The sequence below is a fragment of the Drosophila yakuba genome, chromosome X (assembly GCF_016746365.2).
Source record: "Drosophila yakuba strain Tai18E2 chromosome X, Prin_Dyak_Tai18E2_2.1, whole genome shotgun sequence".
Taxonomy (NCBI): domain Eukaryota; kingdom Metazoa; phylum Arthropoda; class Insecta; order Diptera; family Drosophilidae; genus Drosophila; species Drosophila yakuba.
Genome location: NC_052526.2, coordinates 5,025,906 through 5,042,914, shown reverse-complemented (window position 1 = coordinate 5,042,914; position 17,009 = coordinate 5,025,906). Strand labels below are relative to the sequence as shown.

Here is a 17,009-nt window from a genome sequence, read left to right as displayed (position 1 = left end):
ACATTTCCCCTTTTCCACTTGCCATAATACGGATGGCCATTTTCGTAGACTCGCAAGCTTACCAATAAATAACAGAAACATCTCTTGAGTGAGTAGAGAAATTTTGGTAATGTTTGTGGAAAATGGTGAGGTGGTTGGGTGAAACTCGCAAGGACGCAGCACTGAATAGCCGAGTGCAGCAACAAGCAAAAGTAATAAAAACGTGCTTAAAAATCATTTATTGAATTCGTGACAAAAATACTAGGGGAAACGAGGTGGGACATTTTGCGCCAGTCAAACCAAAAAAGATGAGGGACAACACAAACAAAATCGGTTAGGAAAACAAGGGAGCAAAATGGGAAGAAGAGTTGGACTAAGAATGCGACTGCGACTGTCAAAGATGCGACTGTGCTAAGACAATATTTGCCTGCGCCAAGACTGAAAGTCCTTTGCTATCTGTCTGTTCTCCCCTGCAAATGGCTAAGAATAGCCCCCCTCTGCTGACAAGGCCAAATTGAAAAGGGCCGCAAACAAAGAATCATCCATGGAAACGAGATAGCCCAAGGAAAATGCTGCGAGGAAAAGTGTGGAAAAAGCGCAGAAGGAATAGACTGCAGTAGTATTGTGGTCACAGACATGAAAATCGCCAGGACGCGAAAGAAATGCAAAAAATAAAATAACATTTACTAAAAACTAACTTAGGAACATGCCATTAAGAACTGTTCTCTGACTTGTTGGATAATTATTTTATAATATATTGTTACACAATAAGTTCAGTTTTCTATATACAACAATAAAGCCCCAGTAGTAAGCAACTGTGACTGGTGTGAAATAATAACTATTAAATTAAATCCAGAAAGGGCGAAAGTGGGGGAAAGCGGAACTGGACAGGGAAGACAGTAAAGTGAAGAACAGGCAAAAACCGCGCCTTTTGACTGCCCGATAAGTTGGCCCTCCTACTTTTTTGTTCTGACCATTTTTGCAGCCGAGTTGCAGGTGCAAAAAAGCAACGGCGAACTGGGGGGGGGTGGGGGGTGTGGAAAATTAGGTGGAAAAGGAGGGCTGCAAAAACAGGGGGGAAATCGGAAAACACAATGAGTGTCTGCCGTTTTCGCAGGTCACTGCGCGCATACAAAAGACAAAAGCCAACTGCCGACATTTGGCACAAATCGCTGAACGGATTTGCTTCCAGCCTCCCCACCAAAACGGACCCCCTTTTTCCCCATTTCCCCGCCACCCGTGCATTCTTAAAACCGGGGGTCCAAATGGGGGAAACAGCGGGGAAACAGCTCTTTGTTGGCATTGCTGCAAGTGACAAGCGTTTTGCGTGTGGCACACGGTGTAAATTGTCGTCCAAAGCGGAAAAACGCTGAAAAAAACTAAATAAAAAACAGGAAGGAGGCTGGAGGAAGCAGAGGAAAAAGTATCTACAGAAAAAGCTATAGATGTTATATTACTAACAAACAATTAACAGCTTGAAATCAAATCCTTTTTATCTTTAAAAAAATGTCCAAAAGTTATAGAAATATAATAATATATAGCTCACTGATTCATAAGTGCACTAAATTGAGGCACACACTGCGTATTCGTAATGCTAAACAGGAAAAGCAATACAGCTTGAGTTCAGGAGATTCAAAATATGAAAAGTGCAATCCCCGTTGGAATTTTATATGTTATCAGAATTATTATTTTGCGGGATAGTTGTTCAGCTGCTTTTCTGGATTTAACCAACACCATTGGTTAAGGTATTTTGCGAACGTTTTTCGGCCACAATTCCAGGCCCATTTCGTTGCCTCTGTGACCTCAAATGAAGCGTCTACAATTGCAGCTTGAGGTCAGGTTCGTTGGGATCCGATTGTTCGCTTGTACACTACACTCTATGTGTATGTGGTCGTAGCTCTGCTTGCTCTAATTTGTATGCAAACACACACTCTCAACGGCACACACACACTGGCAAAGGGTGCACGTGTCTGCCAGCAACAACAACTGAAATGGGCGCACCGAGAAAACATAATTATAAGCACATGTTGCGCCCACACACACACCCACACACACACGAAATGCACTTGCTGCAGTTAGCCCCATCTCATTCTGGCACACATAAATTACTCCATTGAAGGGTGCACAAAAGTCTTGTTTCAAGTCTAAAGAATTGTGTACATGTTTACACTGGAAGAATGTTCCTGATATTATAGAAAAATTAACCAGAATAAGTGAAAATAAGTAATATAGGCTACATGATTATTAATTTCCCGACCCCACAAATATAGGTGATATTTCTGCATCCATCGTTTCTTAATTTTCTCAGTGCACTTGTTTGGCGTGGGTGCGTTTCTGGGACTTTTGAATTTTTGCTTTGTATTGCGTTACATGATTCGAATTTCTAAAAGTTTTTCGATTTGTTTTTGTTTTAGACGAAGAGCAGAGTGCTGACCGCTTGTTTATTTGCCCAACATCAGCTCGGTGAGCTCATCATTTGAGCATCGGGTTCGAACCCGGACCTTCCTTCCTGAATCTGACACTTTCCAACTGCCTTCTCCGAATCCGCATCCTCTCAAACGGATCAGGTGAGTATTTATGGACACTGCAGTAATTAGCCAAAAACACAACTGTGTGCTACTGCTCCTGCCGAATAGGAGTAACTAATACCAATGGCCTGGGTTTCAGTTTTCCAGGGATTTAAGTTAGACAAGTAGACAACTGGCAGTATTACTTTACTGGCCAAGACACACATTCTCTAAATGTCATGTTGATCTTTTGACTTTTGGTTACGCTTGGAGCCATTTTTGGTCTATTATATGGCCTAGTGTTACTGGAGCGAAACATACAAACAAATATTCAATTATGTAAGTTTGGGACATCAATCGATTTAAAATGGATCAATGAATAAATGTGCCTTTAGTTCGATATAAATAAATTATCGAATAAAATACATATTCATTTTAATGTCAATATTTGTTAATGTACTCAATGGCTTACGTGATTATTTAGTTTCAAAAAGACTTTGCTACATTTTAGGCAATTTTTTTTTCGTGGTAAGCCCCGGAATTCCCTTGGTAGGATTCGACAGTTTCACATACCTCCAGGGCATAATAATTTCAAAATGCAAACATCCGACTCAGGTGACAGTTTTGCACATTTTTGCGAATGCCAATCGCACTTATCCAACGTCCCAGCAGAACCCAAAAAGTATAGGTATGATTTATACAGCGCTTGCGAATTAATTTTGAATGAAAATGCTTCTGGTGACTAATAAGCCGTGGGGAAATGGAACGGGCTTTTCTGGCTTTTCCGCGCTTTAGTGGGCGGGATGAGTTGCATTTGAAGCGGTAGCAAGTGGAAATTTATTAGTGCTCTTGACAATCGGCAGCCCAGAATGTGCAGAGCGCACATTTTTCATTCGTATTTCAATTCAGATGGTTCTAGTTAATGCCCCCTCCTTGGGGGCTAGCACTGAGATCAGGGGCGTATGAATGTACCATCCCCCCCTCCCCATTTTTCCCATTCCTCGATCACAAAATCTGTCCGCGTTGCAGAAAAATGAATTTCTATAGCTTCGCTCTTTTTTATCCTTTCCAAAGCGACTGTAAAATATGACAAAGAGCAAATTGCGCCAGTTATTAAATCGAAGCGGCTCAATAGATTATTACATTCAGGCCCATATACAATGAGAATGCATTTGCAGAATAAAAAATGAAAAGTATTCGCCTGGCTGTCGCCATGGAAACTGGCAAAACTGCTAGTAAATTGATATATTTATAACTTTTTTTAATTCATATCAAAGGACTGCGATTAGCCCGCGCTGTAAAGTCATGTTTAGGCTTAACTAACGCACCTGTTTCAAAAATGGGAAAATGAAATCGGTGAAACCTCGTACCCTTCTAAATTTTGCAGGACACTTTTATTTTTTGTATAATAAATGCTGCGTGATGGAGCCATCATGCCCATAGACTTCAAGCCATCATGCAGTCCACAAATCCATCAGATATTGAGCCATTTTACGGACTTATTGAAATACCTACACACACACACACTGAGATAGTTGGAAAGAGAAACGGGCTCAATGGATGTTGCCGAATAAAAAAGAGCACTGCGATATATGGAGGATATAGCTAAAGGAACGTAGGCGGGGTGATAAGCCCTCGAAAAGAAGGCCATTGTGGAATGCAATTGACATCTCAATGAGACATCGTTTTCTCCATCCCGCTTTCTATTATCAAAAAAAAAAAGAAGGGCAAACTGAAACTGACGTTTAGGCTTCGATTAAAGCAATTCGAACTAGAAGCCAGTTGTCCAGCTATCCGGACTGAGATCAATCAAAAAATCACAAAAGCCCAAATTTGTACAGCATTTGGCTATCAAAATGATTTAATTGGTTAGTGCACTTTTTTTGTGTTTGCTCTATTTTATTTTTTGGCATGCCAACGATGGATGCCGTCTTTGCACTCGATTGACCACAAATCAACGGACAATTTAGGGGAAAAGGGGTATACTACAAAAAAAAAAAGGCTTCCTGATGGGACAAAAGATGAGATGGCCACATCCACCTGAGTCCGTGTGCATTTGTTATTCATGAGCGGCCATCAACACCAAACAATGTCCAATAGAAGCGAAAGCAACAACAACAATTACAATTACAACAAGAAAAGGAAAACTCGAGCTTTTCCCGACCACGTCCACAGCCTGATTGTCCAATGGGCTACTGACGTTTCCGCTTGCCAAATGCAAACGGAAATGTCACAAAAAAAAAAAATAAAAAAAGAATGGACAAAAAAAAGAGATTGTTGAAAAAATTTCCCTACGTGGGCGGAAAAATATGTGGGAGGAGCGACTGCCAAGCGGCTGCAACTGCCAACTGCTTTTGTTATGAATGATGATGGAAAATCTGGCAGCAACAGCAGCAGCAGAAAAGCAGTGGAAAGGCAGCATTGCCATGGACCAACCAATTACACTGTAAGAAATTACACTTTCTGGCGATTAAGAAGTCCTGTCAAAATTAATGGACACTTATTATTTATTTCCACAGTAGGCGGCTACATTGACGTTTTAAGCTGAAGGAAAAGCGACTATTTGAGCAACAATTTTGGGGGTTATTTCCAAAATACATTACAAGGCTTGCACTAGTTTCGTAATTAAGATTCGGTTAACTAAGCCAAATATAAATGCTTAAAATAATGCATACAAATGTGGACTTAGGCCGCAGTGCAAAGTCACCGTGCTGGACTTCGCCTGCAGTATCGGATCCTTTGGCAAAATGATGAGGAGATTGGCGGGGATAATAATTTGGGTGATTCAATTCAGTTTGTGCAACGAGCAGGCCAGCCAAAAACTTTGTGTGTGCGGCAAAGAAATCGGATTCCTTCTGCTGGTCACAGTGAAAACTCGTGCAAAAAAAAAAAAGAACAAACGAAGCTCCCTCTAAAATTTGCCTGGTTAACCCCCTTCGGACCATCTCTTAACCCCCTTATTGGGCATTGAAATGCAAATGGTCGCTGGACTGCCGAAATTAAATTATGTGGAAGTAATGATAACCCTTCTGTCTCTGTCTGTGCCCCACTCCCACCCACTTTTCCCCGCATTTCTGGGATCCCCTCTCTCCTGATTTTCCCCCCAACTGCAGGCTCTTCGTTTAACTGGCGACGTAACGCCTTTTTTGGCAGCTGTCTTCATTGCGCCCTGCCGCCGCCCTCCCCTCTCCAAATTTTCCGCTTTCCGCTCATCACCGGACCTCGATTTTCCCCTGTGGAAAGCTGGGGCTCTGAGCGAATGCAAAATGAATAGGGTAGGTGTGTCGCCAGCAGCCGCTAACGGCAATTAATTGTTTGCTAAAGTGTCTTCGCACTTAGTGCAAGTGGAACGAAGGGGGTGGACACTGGGTTTTCACACCCACCGCCCTTTCGCCTGCTGGAAAAGTTGCCGGAGATTCATTAGGGCCAAATGGGCTGTGATTGAAAGGTGTGAAAGATTTGTGGACTCAGAGAACTGACCATAAGCTCTGAAGCCGTTTCATTTGATTGCCATCAATTGGAAAGGGTATTCCACATATCAAGCCAATGGATTGGGCTTGTTAAGTATTCGTTCAATAACATTAATGAGTAATGTAATGGATATATGATTATTAAATGTTTGCAACCTGAGTTGATGCTGCATTAAACAAGCTGACAGTTATAATTTGGTCAATTATGTTTATATTTAAATATTATACTTATTCCGAAGTCTCAGAAAGTCCGTTTGGCGCGATGAATCTTCGTTCTGGTTGCGTATGTTTGTGTTTGTTACTCTGCTTGTTTGTTTCGATAAGGTCGTTGTGAATATATACATATGTATACATAGGTATGTAGGCCCAGTACATACGTTTATTTGTGCATTTACAAGCCGTTCTCTCAGTGCGGTAATGTTTTCCTTGGAATTTGCTAGCCCCGGGGGATATCTTCACTTAATATATGTGAAGAGGCATAGAACAGAGCAATTTTGTCATCTGTGTCGAGAAATTTGCTGGAATTGTGGCAAGTTTTTGCCTCGGCTTATTTAAATAGACGCAACTTGCGCATCCTTTCGGCATTTCGGCAACTCGGTTTCTGTTTCTGTTTCTGCAACTGTGTGTCAAGTGTGGGCCTTTTGTGGCCATGGATATAAGAAATAAACAGAAGACACCGTAGGCGCTGCTACTGCACTTTCCAACCACTCCTCAATCCATCCATTTAGTCAACCATCCATCCATCTATTCATTTATCCAGCTATTCTCACACGGAGGCCTATTTACATAGCAAATATTAACATTGTGTAATTTAGTTGCTCTACAGAATGTGTACAGGGATATAGGCGAGTGCCTTTAAGTGGCAGCTACAGTGCGTTTCAGGGACATAAGGCCTAGTTTCCGTTTTCTATAGTACCGCCTACAGTTTTCTTTTCATCAAATCAGAAATCAACTTGACATAGAGCAAAATGAAAAATCATTAAAATGTGTAAGATATATATTGTATTGCATTTACTGTATGGAAATACCCGACCTTACAGAAGTCTACCGCACTGTAGCTCCCATCGCAACTTAACTTGACCGAGAAGCAAAATTTGCCAAGACTTTTCTGGCGGCATTACCATCTGGGCGAGAGTTTCACTTCCATTTCGGGTTTTAGCCTGGGCAAACTTTTCACATCCCACTCAAAATACACACAGCAAATGTGGGGGAATGCACTTTGAGTATTTATTTAAAGGCAGCCCAGGCACAGGCACTTGCTTCCCACTTTCAACCTCTCAGGCTCTGAGGCTGTCATAAGGCATTTTCTGCCTCCTCATCGCCTACCATTATAAACTATTATTCTGTCTTGGCTGTTGATATTTTTACAAATTTAATTGCATTTCGGTCCAGGCTCTAGATTACACTCTACACACACAGTGAGAGAGAACTAAGACTATATAGCGTATATATATATACATATATATTTGTAGGCAGGACCGATCTAGGAGTGGGCAGAATTGGGTCGGCAGTGACAAGACAACTCAATTTGATGGCAAATCACATCATATGCTTTCCAAACACGTCCCAACCAGCAGCGACAGTAGCACGCAAAAATTTAAGTCACGAAAACAATTTCGTCAATTGTTGTTGTCTCTGCGAGGGCCGGACAAACTGGCTGACGGACATAAGGAAAGAAGGACGGACAAACAGACGGACGGACAGAGAGCGTCCTTAAGTGGCCAAGCGCCTTGACTGGATTACAGCGCAACGAGGCGACATGGGCGAGTGGGCCTCCCATTCCCCAAATTCGCTAGACTGCGCCATCGTTCTGTGCACTGAAAAAAACTGCATTTATGCCAGAGAAGCTGCACGATTAAGTGTCCAGTAAGTTGAGCACTAAATAAATTCTATTAATGTTTTTTTTTCAGTTAATTTCACAGATTTAAAGGACTTCTGAATAAAAAAAAATAAGTTTTTTAAAGTTGTTTAACATTTAAAAAATATATTTTTGCTCACAGTGTTTTTGTCCGCTATCGGGGGCAATGGTTGCTGCATTTATTTGTCTTGGCCAAAAATTTGAAACAATTGAGTCGCGAATTAGCATTAAGTCAATCACTTGTCTAGCAATGAAATATCTGGCTAACGCAGAGCACGTAGGGCGCCCGAAGATAAAACAATAAAAAGCTGGTAGATTTATGTTCGTCTGAGGCAGGTCTTCTGTCTCGAAAGTTACTGCCATTCGTTGCTGCCGCAGTTTCTTAATAATTTTAACGATTGGTGATTATTGCTTGTCCACAGCAATTCAAAGCAGAGAAGGAAACAAAAATGGATTACAATTTTATGGTGTTCAAATATTATTCCTATTAACCAAAGGTTTTCATGTCATTTACTTTTCACAGGCTTTATTCCTTTGGGAATTCTCACACTTAACGCAAAAATGGCACTATTAATTTACCTAATGAAGGATTGTACTCTTGAATGATATTCCACTGTATATTCAATGTAGGTCATATTCGCATCAATTTCATTTTCGGAAAACCACCAACTACTAATTACTAAAACGATTAAGTAGGAGAAACAAACCAAGATGCTGGCTTATAATCGTCGTAAGAATAACACAAGTAAAAAGCATGGGGATCGGGCGAAATGAAAATAGAAAACCACAAAATGATATAATGTCCCATTGGATAAGCCCCCACATTCGCACAAAAAGGAACAGACAGCGAGCTTTAAAACAATTAATTATAAATTTATGGGACGATGTGAAGGGGGGGAGCCAAGAAGAAGGAACAAAAGCAGACATTTAAATAACTCGGTAAACAAAAGCCAACTGAAAAGGACGAAGGACAAAAAGGAGTGAAAATGGATTTCCATTTAAGGCGGCATGTTGAGCACATTGTTTTTATTAAGTGTCGCATGATATGTGCGATAAATATATGTACACATATATGTATATGTGTATCCAATGGTAAGCCCGCAGTGCCAGTCCATTCACATAAACACTTCGAGTGGCAACATGACGTGCAACTAATCCGTTGCCGTTGCCCAAAAAATATGTTACAAGTGGGCAGGAGTGTCCGGGGGTCGAGTGTCCGTATCCGGATTCAGCCGGACACTGGCGCCTAACACCGCAGTGCCCAATTAATTATTTAAGGATTACATTCTTAAGTTCATGCTATCCACCTTAGATGTGTATTGGTGCTCGAAAAGTGCAAACAGCAATGGTAAGCAATTTAATATATTTTCAATTACTTTGTTTATTTCTTAGCTAGGCAACAGACTTTAGACCCACTGTGCCAAAGGGGACATAATAAAACAGCTGCCGACCCTGCACAAAGATGATGACTGCGACTCCTGATGATGATGACCCCTTGACCCCCGCCCCGCCCCGCATTCTATATAATGCACGCTAAATACATAGTTTGAAAATAGTTTTGAACCCTTTCATCAGGCAGCCCCAGAACTCGCAGCCAGCCGCAAACAAACAAAAAACCCATGGGAACTCGACTCGTGGCTTTGGCACCAGGAACCAAAAAATAGGGTGGGCAGAATGGGAAAAAGCGAGGGAATGCGAGGAAAAGCGGGCCAGTGACAGTGGCAGAGCATTGGCTGTCATTTTCCTTATTCTCCTCTGTTTGTTTTATTTCTGCCATATGACCTTTTTTGTCACATTTAGCCCGAGTTACATTTTGTCAGTCCTTAACCAACTCATCAGGGTGGTCCTAAACTGCACTGCTTTGTGCTGATAAATGAAAGGCGAATGTCTGCCCAGCCTGCCCTGCTCCTCCTCCTCCTTCCGCTGGGTTTTCATAGCACTTTCCTTGCATTTCACCAACTCATCCAACCTAGCCCTCTGACCACATCCACAGTCTGCGCTGCGTCTGAGCGAATGAGTCTGTGTGAATGGCTGCCGAAATGAATGTTGCAACTAAATGAATAAATGGAAATTAGTGGCAAAAAGGCAACGATGCGCACACAATGAATGGACAGTCGGACAGCGGATAAATCACGACGGACAGATTTACGGACATCTGGACACAATTACGGACAAAAAGCCTAAAATTTGAGGGAAAACAAAACTCGCAAATAAAGCATCTGCCCAATGCATTTTTCATAGCCTATTTTCAAGGCCTACTTCAGATGGTGTTTTCTTTAGGATAAATTTTTCTGTTTAATAATTATTTAGTTGTTTAACACACACTGTTGATAGCACATATTTTAAAATGGTTGTAATAGCTGTTTAAATGCCAAAGCTCTAATTTAAAGCGTCTGCCCTTCCAGAAAATAACAGAAATATTATCGTACAACTCAAACAGGGAGGAGAAAGCAGAGTGAAAGGGGAGAAAAGGTAGAAAGGAGCAGGGCATTGAAGCGAACGCATATCTATCATTAATATCGCCGCAGTCAGCTGCTGTTGTGCTAAAAAAAGGCAGCAAAAATGGGATACATAAAGCGAAATTGTGCTGAATATTCAATACCCTATTTTTGAACACAAATTAAATGTTTGAATAATTTTCTACGAAATATTAAACAAGGTAAATTAAATCTAAATTTAAATTTTGAAACTAATCTTTCCTGCATATACATTTATATATATTATATAAAGAGCAGGGTTTCCAGACCGTATGAAATAAAGTATGTAACAAAAGGCCTATTAAATGGTTCATACTCTTGGAAAATAGGAAAACGGCAAAAGGCCGAGGAAGAGAAGAATGCCGCTGCACACACACACTTGGACGGCCATGAATGCTAACACACACCACCAGTGTGTGTGTGTGCATTGTGAGCTTTACTGGGCTGCATTTTCTGCATTTTCCACAGTAGCAGCGGCGGGAAAAGCTGTGGCAGCAACTGACTGCTGAACTACTGCCAACTGCAATTAATCATTTTTCTATCATTTTCAGATTTTTTAACATACACACATAGTGCCTGGTTATATATGTACGCATATACATGGGGTAAGTTATGATTTTTCACGATGCAGTGTATTTAAAAAAAAAAGAAGTTTTTTGGAGAAAGGAATTTGGGCTTGCTTCCTGCAATCCAAGGGGCTTAAATATAAAAAAAAATATCACCTAAAGGAGTTCCTATGTAAATGAAATTGAGTTACGAAAGCCTTGCAATTAACTCTAATAATACAGAAACGTTTCACCACTTCAATGATAATTTGACGGCTTGTCTATAAGAATTTCACAGAGAACGCAGTGATGTGTGCCTATGGTGCACCCCGTAAATATGTGCAGAGACATCTGTCTGCTATTAGCCGCCGTAAATTGCATCGTCGCCATCGGCCTAAGCGATTTCTAATGGCGGAGCACAGCGGGCGGCGCCAAATGCCTCCCAAATCCCAAACTGCTCCACATAGGAGCTTCTCCGCCAATCACACTGAGAAAAAAAACCTATTTGAGCCTAGCATAGGCCTACAAAATCAAAAATTCTGATTCGCTCTAATGCATTTGTTTGACAAATTTCGGTGGTGCATGGCATAAGTTGACTTAAAGCCATTTCGGGGCAAACAAATGAATTTACTATTTATTATAAATTTACAAAACGATCCAACTTACTGTGCTTTTATTTGTTTCGCCCAGTGTTCCTTTGCAGATCCTTTTGGTGTATATGTGCCTTGGACTGTCCTGGACATACATATGTACATAGATTAGGTCAATTTGCTGGTAACTTTTGATGATGCCCCGGCATAGGAGTTCACATCGCAGGCCAAGTCCCAGACGAAGGGGAAACTTTCGGCCTGGTCACTCATTGATGCGGATACATCCGGTGGTTCGGTGGGTGGTTCGGCTGGTAGTCCGGTCGGCGATATGGTGGGTTACACCAGATAAATGTACATACATACATACGCAGCACACACATTCGTTGGTGGTTCGAAGGGCATCGGACATCAACTGCTAACAAGTCAACAAGACCGGCTTGGTTCAGTCGGGCATTCGCATTCCCAGGGGACATTTGGTCAGCTCGGTCAGGTTAAGTGTTTTATGAACTTGTTTCAATGGAGTCGAGTTGAGTCCTCACAAAGTGCGTGCGTGTGTGTGTGTGTGTGTGCAGGTGCCATGTGGTGACATGTGGCCAGCAGGAGGAGCAAAAACAGGACCAGATCCAAGTCCACGTCTGTTGCCATTGAAGCTTTTAATTTGATTTTCGTTCAAGTGTCGTTTTCTGTGGTTCCCCAACCGTCTGTCCCCGAGACTCTGTCTCTCTTTCTCCTGTCCATCTGGACGTCTCTTTCTGCCAAATGGCTACCACCTCATTCGACATTCGTGCGTTTCACCATGTTGATTGTAGCAAACTTGAGCCTTTGGCCCGGCTCAAACTTCTCCCGCTTCGATTGGGGGATCCCACTTTTTGGCCGGGACTTCACTTGGGCTCCTCTGTCGGTTGAGGACTCAGTTTCTGATTCTCCTAATGAGGCATTCCTTTGCGTCCAAAAATGTTTTAATTGCATTGCCATTCGAGGCTCAAAGCTTACAGCACAGGCGAAACGTTAACCTAAATAAAGTAAATAAAATTATAAAATGTCCCGTAAAATATGTAAACTATGTAATTTGTAATCTTAAATAGCTTAAACCCTTCACTGAACCTGTGTGTAACTACCCATTTTTCTACTACTAGGTAGTGCAAAGTACTTGCTCAGCCAACTGAGTGACATTAAAAAAACAAATTTCATAATTTGCTAATGAAAATGCGCACAAATAAGCAGAAGTACTGGGGATTTACAACTCAGTATGATTTCAAACGAGGATGCGAGTCCCACGTAATCGACAAAAGGCTTTCCTTGCGAGCCAACAAAACCGATCAAGGCCGCAGCATTTTCGGATAACGCTATCCACCTGGCGCAGAATCTTGTCCAGAAACACGGATGAGTTTTGCCGCAATACCACTATCCATGGTTTAAAGTACATTAACAACAGCAAATTGCGAAGCAGTGATAGGTATTGCTAATTAAATGTGTTAAAATAAATCAGTTTTAGCTAAACTTCATCTTCCATTTTAAGGTTATTTTTCGGAATAGCCCTGTTAGTGGTACTTGCCCTAGCTATTTACCTAATACAGGACGCCTTCGATAAATGGATCACGAACCCGGTTATTGTGGGCATCGATCCGGAGCTAACATCCATTGCCAACGAACCTTTTCCGGCAGTGACAATCTGCAATTTAAATCAGGCTCAGGCTAAAAGAGTCGAACACCTTTCCAACGACTCCGTGGAGTTCGCCATGCTGCAGTTGCTCTGTCGACGGAAGGTGGACGTGGACATGGTGAAGAGCAACGATTCCCGCTGGGAGGAGTTTATACTGAATGTAAGAAACCTTTTCCAACCTGGTATCTGTAGTTTTAGTTTAACAATCATTAATCTTGCATAAAAACAACAACAGAACACTTGCCGAATCTGTTGGCTCTTTTGAAGACTAGCTTTAAGATAATTCAACAATACCTCGATTGTTTATATATTTTATTAATACAGATTTCACAGCCTTGCAAATCAATGGTTATTCACTGTCGTTTTGGCGCCGATGATTACGAATGTGCACGTTTATTTCACCCCATCGTGACCGATGAAGGTCTATGCTGTGTTTTCAATATGCTGCATCCCAGGTTTATGTACCGGAAAAGGTGGGAAACACTATACACATTTAAGCTTAAGATATATATTCAGTTCAGTTCAGTTCTTTCTTTTCATCAACATCCAGTAAGATTAAGCTTTTTAAAAAGCTGTTTGCGAAGCACACTTTCGGGCTCCAACCTTTTCCCAAAAGCATGAGAACTTTGGAGCCCGCTTTTTATCAGTTGCGAACCCTGTGCTATGTCTTTGGTTTTAGCTTTTTAAAAAGGTAGATAAGAAGGGAGCATCAAATACTCCGATACACTTACTAAGAAATGCTGTATTTGTACGATAATTATCCCCTGAAGAGTTCCCTACTCGCATCGGAATATAAGTCTGCCTGAGGGATTCCATGCTGTCAATTGGCATGCGGAGTTGGGATATCGCAAGCGAGGCTTTCAGCCGGATGGGGATAATCCTCTGTATCCTCGAAGAGCCCAAGGAACAGGGGAGTCGTTGGGACTATCGCTGACCCTGGATGTCCAGGCGGATGCCTACTACTGTTCCTCGTCCAGCAGCATTGGCTTCAAGATCGCCCTACACAGCCCGAATGAATCGCCGAATGTCCGCGAAACCGGAGTCCTATTGGCACCCGGAATGGAGACCAAACTGCGCATAGATCCGACCAAAATCGTTACGGAGAAGCACCTACGCAATGTGGACCGTCGAAGCAGGCGTTGTTTATTCCAAAATGAGCTAAAACTTCGCTGGTTCGCCCACTACACCCAGAGAAATTGCGTGGCAGAGTGCCTTTCCGGCTGGCTAATCCGCCACTGCGGCTGTGTGACCTTCTATATGCCCCGATTGAACGCGAACGATACCATATGCCCGCCGCACAAGAGGGAATGTGTGGAGCTTATTCGATTTAGAACCATAGTTGCGATGGAATCATGTCTTGACGAGTGCCTGCCGTCGTGTTTCGATCTCACCTTCACCGCAACTGCCTATTCAACGAGAATCTCGCACGACGGCTTTAGGGAGACATCTTCGAATGACGGCTGGAACTTCACCGATTCCTATGTGGAGCGCAGTGTAGCGGTGGTGAATATGTATTTCAAGGATCCCACATTCCGAGCAAACAAGCAGACCGAGTTCATAGGCTTTTCCGATTTTCTATGTGAGTTAACAATTACCTGTTTCTCAGTCAAGAATTTACACATCCGTACAATCCTGCAGCTGGTGTTGGAGGTCTTATGGGTTTGTTCCTCGGCTTCAGCTTTCTCTCCATTGCCGAGTGTGTGTACTTCGCCTTGATTCGACCGTGTCGCACTTGCTCGGAGATTCGACAACTTAATCAGCCAAAGGTGCATCAAATGAATTTAAAGAAGAGTCCGAACCCTGGCAACATCAGATACATTTCAGCAGCCAATTGGTTTCAGGCCGAGTTGGCCTATCAGCAGCCCAACAACAGGCAGCACTTTAATCCTGCTTAAACTTAGCATATTAACACTAATCTAGATGAGGTCCCAGTACTTGGTCACGAATTCGTTTTTGGGTAAAGCCAAATTGGTGGGACGCTCGTAGTTCAGAGCAAATTGCTTGGCCTTCGACTGTAATTCGTCGTCGAAAATCTAAAAGAGAAAAATGTATAGATTTATCAATATTAAAAGATTAATTCATTTGCTTCGCTTACGTTGCACTCCTTCCTATCCAGAAGGGGTGCCAAATCGAATTCGATCACGGGCAACGAGGAGTTGATGAACCGGGCTGCATTGGCCACCTCTGGTACAACATGCTTCTGCAGCAGCGTGATTTCCCACAGTGAACTGTTTATGGCATCCGATTTTACGGGATCCGTTTCTGTTTCGTTGTAAGGATCGCTGACCTCATCAGATGCATGACTGGCACGAATTAGTTTCTGCAATCCAGTATGCCTCAATAACAGGTTGCAAACGAATCGGATCATAATAACCGCGTCTTCGGTAGGCGATTGAAGGGCCAAGCGAGCGAGACGCTTCACGAATGCCGCCACTAGATTCTCTGGCAAGTGGGTGGAGGTCAGGAAGATATCGGCCAGGTAAAACAGGCGTGCCTTGTACTTGTTGTAGAACATCCGAGGATAGAACATGTTGTACAGCTTCTCATACACATCCGGATAGGTGATGTTCTGCTTTTGCATAAGCGTAAAGATACCCTGTAGGGCCAGCAAGGCAATGGGGCCATCTAAAAAGTGGAAAAACAGTCGTAAGAATGGATCAATTGAGTTTCTAAAACAAAATACCAACCAAACTGGTGCAGGGAGTCCATGAGGAAGTCGGTCAGTTGGATGGGATCGTCCAGGTGGTTGATTACGCGCTCCAGAAGTACCACCAATATTTGACGGTGTAGCCTCTCGTCCACTTCGTTGCCCTTGGCCATTATTGTCAGCCAGAGTTCATTCAGTCTTTTGCGATTTTCCTCATAGTTAAAACTCTGATTTTTGGCGCTTTCCACGTGGTAGTCCGCCGTGCTCAGCACAGACTTTCCCATATCCAAGAGGTTTACAATAGATAGGAAGTTCATGGCCTTAATGGGGATGTCCTTGAAGTCTTCACAGGGCACTAAACTTTTCAATAGCTTAAGGGTCATTTCCAATACATCCAGGTTTTTGCAGTACTTTCCATAGTTGGTCAGCGCGGTTGTGGGCGTTGCATCTGCGTTTATTAGGGTTTCCAGTATTCCGCGGATTCTGTGGATCGGCCAACCCTTTTTGGGTGCTATAGGATGCTTGGCCTCCACTTTGATGAGCTGCATGCACACTTTTAGAGCCCCGGAACTCTCCGAATCCGCTAGGAGATTCTCCATTAGGAGCAACCAAGTTTCTTCATAAAGCTCCTGAATTTTGAGCCCCTGCTTCTCATTGGCTTCGATGGCCTTTCGCTTGAGCAGGTTCTTGAATATCACCTCGAGTGTATTCATTACCTCGCTAGCTGGCATATTATGGGGCGTATCCTTCTGCAAGATGATAATTTGAATTAATAACGTAGTTAATACATAATTTGTATAACTTACCAGCAATTGGACGAATCCCTTGAGCGTTTTGATGTCCACATTCTGGGCATTTAGTAGAGAATTGGCCTTGGACTGCAACTGCTTCTTGGCCAAAGACTCCCTAGTGTCCCCGTCCACGCTCACAGCTAATCGTTTCATTTTCAATGTATAAAATGTGCTCTAAATCAATTTAATACCCGCGACAAACAAAAAATAAACGAAAATATGCCGCGTGCTCTCGCGGAGTTACCGGATCAGCGAAGTACGCTACTCAGTGGTGACACCTGTGGTATTTTTACTGCCACTGCGATGGTTATATACTACGCTCATACTAATCGATACTTTGCTCGCGTAGCCGGTTCAAAAAGTACCATCCCTAGGGCGCCAAACGGAAAATATTAATAAACAAATTCCCAAATTTATGTTCATATTTGTATATTTTATTCAAAGTACATTTCCTAGGACACAGAAATGATTTAAAGAAATAA

The 17,009-nt window shown here is 42.4% G+C and overlaps 2 protein-coding genes and 1 long non-coding RNA gene across 6 annotated transcripts; 2 read left to right on the top strand and 1 right to left on the bottom strand.

Moving 5' to 3' along the window:
* Positions 1-8,223: 8,223 nt before the first annotated feature.
* LOC26536171 lies at positions 8,224-9,369 on the top strand. Of its 4 annotated transcripts, none has more exons than XR_005562145.2 (3): positions 8,235-8,440; positions 8,508-9,162; positions 9,211-9,369. It is a non-coding gene; the product is annotated as an uncharacterized LOC26536171 (long non-coding RNA). The 4 variants fall into 4 exon arrangements; XR_005562143.2 differs by having other exon boundaries at positions 8,237-8,440; positions 8,511-9,162; XR_005562144.2 differs by having other exon boundaries at positions 8,224-9,162; positions 9,218-9,369.
* Positions 9,370-12,668: 3,299 nt separating this feature from the next.
* LOC6524308 (pickpocket protein 28) lies at positions 12,669-15,183 on the top strand. Its single transcript, XM_002100131.4, has 5 exons — positions 12,669-12,882; positions 12,946-13,249; positions 13,414-13,562; positions 13,860-14,668; positions 14,728-15,183. The coding sequence occupies exons 1-5, from the start codon at positions 12,692-12,694 to the stop codon at positions 14,982-14,984; spliced, it is 1,710 nt and encodes a 569-aa protein (XP_002100167.2). The 5' UTR covers positions 12,669-12,691; the 3' UTR covers positions 14,985-15,183.
* LOC6524307 (nucleolar complex protein 4 homolog B) lies at positions 14,921-16,774 on the bottom strand. Its single transcript, XM_002100130.4, has 4 exons — positions 16,543-16,774; positions 15,777-16,485; positions 15,185-15,714; positions 14,921-15,122 (listed from the first exon to the last, which is right to left on the bottom strand). The coding sequence occupies exons 1-4, from the start codon at positions 16,678-16,680 to the stop codon at positions 15,006-15,008; spliced, it is 1,494 nt and encodes a 497-aa protein (XP_002100166.1). The 5' UTR covers positions 16,681-16,774; the 3' UTR covers positions 14,921-15,005.
* Between the last annotated feature and the right edge of the window lie 235 nt (positions 16,775-17,009).